Genomic DNA, 5,238 nt, shown 5'->3' with positions numbered 1-5,238 from the left:
AAATTATTATTATTTTGTCATATCTTACACTGTCCGACGTCTCCCTTCACCCACTTTTCTTCTCCGATTTTCTTTGTTTTGATCAGTTTGACAGGTGTGAAGAGTCCCGATACGTTGTGACCCACCATTATACTCAAAGAAGAAAGGTGCTTTTCTCGTTGTCAGCCTGGAATATGGATCTTGGGAGGAAGACGACAGAAGCGAATGCCTCTCTCATTACACCCACGTTCATGCTCGACACATAGCTTCTGACTGAGAATGTGAACCGTGACCAAGGTCGTGTTTGTCAGCTCCTCCACTATAAAATGACGTCTACCCTGAATTACTTCTGATCATTGATCAGCACCATGAAAAGCGCTGCCCACAGACAGAATGTTTACATGTAGATTCCTACCATGCCCCAGCCAGCCCAGGCAAAGGAGGCCCAGCCTCAAGGGCCTTGCCTGGCGTGCCCTGGATGGCATTTGGGCCTGCAGAGTGTTGAGCCATACTCCGATGGCCTTCGTCTGAGGACCCTGAGCCAGTCTTGTAGGCTTTCCCATGTGCAATAGTGCGTGTGTCCCAATCATGGTCCCTCTCCACTTCTGTAGTCCCACCTGCAACTGTGATGAGCTGACCTGCCACCCGTCAGGATGCCGTGATGGTTTCTTTCGCTGTCTACGTCCTATTTAAGTGGCTGGGCTTCTGTGACTCTCGGGAGGCTGTTACAGTCTCTTGCTGATAGACTCCCTCATCCGCACGGTTGGTGTTTGCCTTGTTTAAGGCTTGTGAAGTGTTGTCTTGACAAGTTACATTTGACTTCAGGGTGTCTTTTCTCTCTTAGAACAAGGGGAAGCCTGATACTTGACATTCCTTGGAAAAGGGAATAATTGCATAAATGACATAAAAGTCTTCTGTACGGGAGATCTACCTTCTTCACTAATTTATTTGTTCATTCCATAGTTTATCTATTTTAGCATTGATTCATGAATTTAAAAAATAATTTGGTTACCGTCAGTATTATGTTCCCTATTTTATTGTTCAAATTGTTCCAGCTTTGACCATTTGATTCTCTTTCAGATTGACTCTTGTGCCCCTTTAACGTGATGTCATCCTTTGAATATTTTAAAGTACTTCCTTACTTCCTGGCACTAGAAGATGCTCCAGCTCAGGGGCTGGTAAACGGTGACTCGCCTGCCTGCCATATGTGGCTCTTTAGGTAAAATTGAAAAGGAAAGTAAAACAATCATAGTTTCCTTTAAAGTATTACTCCTTGATCTTAAAAATATTTTTATGGCTCTCAAAATATTTTTAAATTGTTGTAATGGACAGGATTGGCTCTTTCACCTCAAAAGTTTGCTGACCCCTGTTCTACTCTCATTTTGTGTATTCCTGCCCCAGCCCTAGAGCAGACTATCATAAACAGAACAACTCAACAGTGCGTGCTATAGAGGATAAACAAAATCTTTAAAATGCCTGTAATCATTATGATGAAATGAAATAAAACTGGAAAATAAGTGTAAAACGTAGTTGAAGAAAAATGTTCATGTTATTGACATTCAGAGTCAGGGATTTCTATTCCTGTAAACAGTTACAGTCTCAGAACCTCAAAAAGGCAGTGCTACCCTGCCCTATACGGTCCATATGAGTCACCATTGACTTGATGGCTGTAAGCATTCATCTTTATCTTCCAAACTCACTACAGGTACACAAAAGCTCAAGAAACAAGACTTCCTCATAGCTCAACTGTGGGTGCTCTGGTCTCCAGCCAAACAAGGTGCGTGTGTGACTCTATTCTCCAGAAATGTCTGGTCTTTCCCATTTCATTTCATTTATCTACTCAAGTTGTCTTCCCTACTACCGGCTTCCCTACACCCAACACTCATGGGTTGACACCCTGCATATTTCACAAGGTACCATTGTGATTCTAAACTCAACCATAGACGTTTGCCTGAATATATAGCCTCACTCTTCCCTCCCTTGAATTCCATGTCAATTTTTCTGAGTTTCTTATTTCAGCCTTCCACTGTTGTGAATGGTTTGGCGCATAGGTTGCCTTTTCCCCTCTGCAAGGGAAGCCTCTGAGCTATTCCAATCCATCTACCCCCCAGTCTACAAGACAGCCAGCCCTCAGCCTCGGCTTAATGAGCACGCGAGTCAGCCAGCTGGCCAGTGAGCTTTGTTAGAAAGCACTTAAAGATCAGCCCGGGGACCAAGGCACCAGGAAGGAGAAGATGTAAATCTCCTCTCCTTACTTTACTGGAATAAGTTGAAAAAATGAATCAAGAGAGCATGGTACTTGTTTATGTAGATTTTGGTGTGGGGCTTGAGACATTTCCCCTCGTTCTTCATAATCTTGTGGAAAAGTTGGTGAGCATATCATTAGCTGTGGGCGAGGCGGCCTTGTCACTTTTTTACGCCTCTTTGCTTCCTTGATACGGAGGAAACACTATCTCCCATTTCCACAGTGTCTCACGCATTTCAGTAATTTTACAGATTTTTCTGCAGTGTCCTTGCACATAGTTATTCCAGCATTTTTGAAGTTGTTCAATAACTGTGCACAGAAAAGAATAATAGGTCAAGGTCAGTATTTGAAAATAACAGGTCAAGGTCAGTACTGGAGAGTGAAAGCTGACTTGGGTCATGAGGAAGACAGAAGAGGTTGGTCAAAGTTATGGGCAGGACACATTCACAAAGCAGATCCCCACAATATCCCAAGAAGGATTTCCAGGAAGATGAACTTCATTGTTTATGCCTAACTTGATCACTCATATTAGATGCTCTGAATCTTGGATTCTTGCTGGGATCTGGAGGCCCTGGAAGTAGAGTAGGTTATGCTCTGGGCTGTAACTCAGTGGATCAGCAGTTTGCACCCACCTGCTGCTCCCTGGGAGAGAGAAACTCTAGGCAGCAATTCTACTCTGTCCTACGGACTCTCTATGAGTCTGAAGGAACTCCGTGGCGATGGCTTTCTCCAACAGCTGATGAACTTCACCCCCAAATGCCATCTCTTGTTGGAGAAAATAAGTTGTTTATAATACATTGATATCGGAGTCAACCGTGGCTTTTGAGATCATGCCTGTTACCACTGTCCTGGGGACTTTTATTGTATCCTGTGAGGTCCGCATCCCCCTTCCCTAATAGCTTCCGTTCTCATTCCAAACAGAAAACCCCACGGATTCATTGAGCCAATTTCAGTTCGTGGTCGCCCTTTGTGTGCAGGTTGTTGCCCTCGATAGGGTTTTCAACGCTGTGATTTAATTTTTTTGACAGCAGTTCCCCAGTCTTTCTTCAGAAGCGTCACTGGGCGAGTTTGAACTGCCTGCTTTTCAGCGAGTAGTCAAGTGTTTAACTGCTCATGCTCCCCAGGGACCTCCTTCCTTCTTGCCGAGTTTAGAACTGCGTGCTTCTGAGAAATCATCTCCTTGACTTCTCACCATAGCAACGACCTGGAAGTCCTAGTTGTGGGACTTGTCTTGTCCTTCTCTAACTCCTTATTGTCCTTTCAGTTCCAGAGGCAAGAATCCACCAACGGCCAGTCCCAGACTTTGCTCACCTCTCTCTCGCTGCACTTTTCTTTATTAATCCTAAGTGCTTTCAGTGGTCTGAGAGTTGGGATGCTCAAATTTCTGCATCTGGGCTTGTATTCTCCTTTGTACTAGATCCCAGACAGTGAAGATTGACAGTCAAAATGACTCCTTTATCTCTAGGGCCTAGATTTCCTTTAGTTCTTAGGAATTTAGAAATCTAGGGATAGACCATTATTGTTCTTATTACCAATGTCAAACAAAAACTATATACGTATACATGTTTATGTGTGTTTCAAATATATTTAACATGTGAAATTCAAGTTTATCTCTATTTTAAAAGGGTCGATATCCTTTGGCTATAAGATTAATAGTCAATATCCTTTGGCTATAATAGTTGGTTAATAAAAGAGCCAAAAAGCTTATTTAGCTCCTGTGTCCCTTTTAAGAAAAGTTTAATTAATTTTGCTGTTGTTTAGGGGATTTCGTTTTTAAGTAGGAAAATTTTCTCATTTCTAAGTTCTTGTAGTGTGCTCAGCCCTATGAAGCTAGGGGCTTTACATGTAATTATATCACTTACTAAAGCTTCTACAGATGATGGAAACTGAGACTCAGGAAATCTTCACCATTTATCCCAAAATTGACCAACTGGTGTGCATTGAAATCCTGTTTCAGGACTCTTAAACTGGACACCAAAGTGTGTGCTTTTCCACTGCTCCCATACTTGGGGGAGAAAATCGGATTGGGTTCCAGAGTAAGGCTGTACCCAGAGAAAAGAGGGAATGGCTGGCCTGGACTCATTGCATCCTACAAAGAATCCTTCCCAGAGCAAGCCGTGGTCTCTTTTCAATTCTGCGTGCCCCTGAGGACGGTTCCATGGGAGACGGCCCTAACCCACTGCTACCGAGTCACTTGATTTTAAGACAGCATCGGACAGACCCACAGGGTTTCTGGGACTAAATCTTACTGGAGCAGGCTCATCCTTCTCCTGGAATGGCTGGTGGGTTTTCACGGCTGACCTTGTGGCTAGCCACTCAATGCTTAATCCTCTGCACCAGCAGGACTCCTTAGAAGAGGGAATGTCTGATGATGTTGGACAATGTTCAGTCATCCTTCAGGGTCCCATCTCCTCTCATGTGAATTATGAAATTCCCTCTGGCCCTTGAAATCACCACCATCCCATTGTTGACACGAGAGAGCCCCTGGACAGCTCTGAGTGACCTGCGGTTTTCTGGAACAGCAGAATTGCAACAATCAAGAGTTGCCTCATGGCTAGGCTTCCCAATTGCAGCTGAAGATCTTGGTCCAATAAATTGCCTGCCACCTCCAGAACAGATGATGTGATAGGATGTGCGCCCCCAGAATTGTGCTCTGTGGGCTTTGTATTATGTGGGCAAGCACAGGAAATTTGAGGTCAGCCACATTCCTCCCACATTAGAGACACAAGCCAGCATGTTCCAGCTAATCACACCTGATACTATCCCGTAGGCTTTGGACTGTTGGTGGGAAGGGTTTGTAGTTTATCTGCTTTGTTGTCTGTTCAATTTGATCAACATAGACATGTGCTTGCCCCCGAGAAAGAATAAGGTAATCTACAAGAGTAAATGAAAAAGTAATGGTAAAAAATGACAGAAAGCTTTATTGAACAAAAATGGTAAAATGCGAAGCTATTGTTTCTCAACATAGCCTCTATCTTCCCCTACACACTTCTCGAGGTGATGTTTCCATCTCC

The 5,238-nt window shown here is 43.7% G+C and overlaps 1 protein-coding gene across 1 annotated transcript in view; it reads right to left on the bottom strand.

Annotated features, from left to right (window-relative positions):
- The window catches only part of DEFB127 (defensin beta 127), a 22,590-nt gene extending 17,814 nt beyond the window's left edge, over window positions 1-4,776 (bottom strand). Inside the window, 3 exon segments of the mRNA XM_004718033.2 lie at window positions 2,356-2,447; window positions 2,449-2,533; window positions 4,728-4,776. Of these exon segments, the coding sequence (XP_004718090.2) occupies window positions 2,356-2,447; window positions 2,449-2,533; window positions 4,728-4,776 (226 nt within the window).
- Between the last annotated feature and the right edge of the window lie 462 nt (window positions 4,777-5,238).

The sequence above is a fragment of the Echinops telfairi genome, unplaced genomic scaffold (genome assembly GCF_000313985.2).
Source record: "Echinops telfairi isolate 266 unplaced genomic scaffold, ASM31398v2 ScPeMD7_5592;HRSCAF=6446, whole genome shotgun sequence".
Lineage (NCBI taxonomy): Eukaryota > Metazoa > Chordata > Mammalia > Afrosoricida > Tenrecidae > Echinops > Echinops telfairi.
This window is presented reverse-complemented; position numbering and strand designations above follow the sequence as displayed.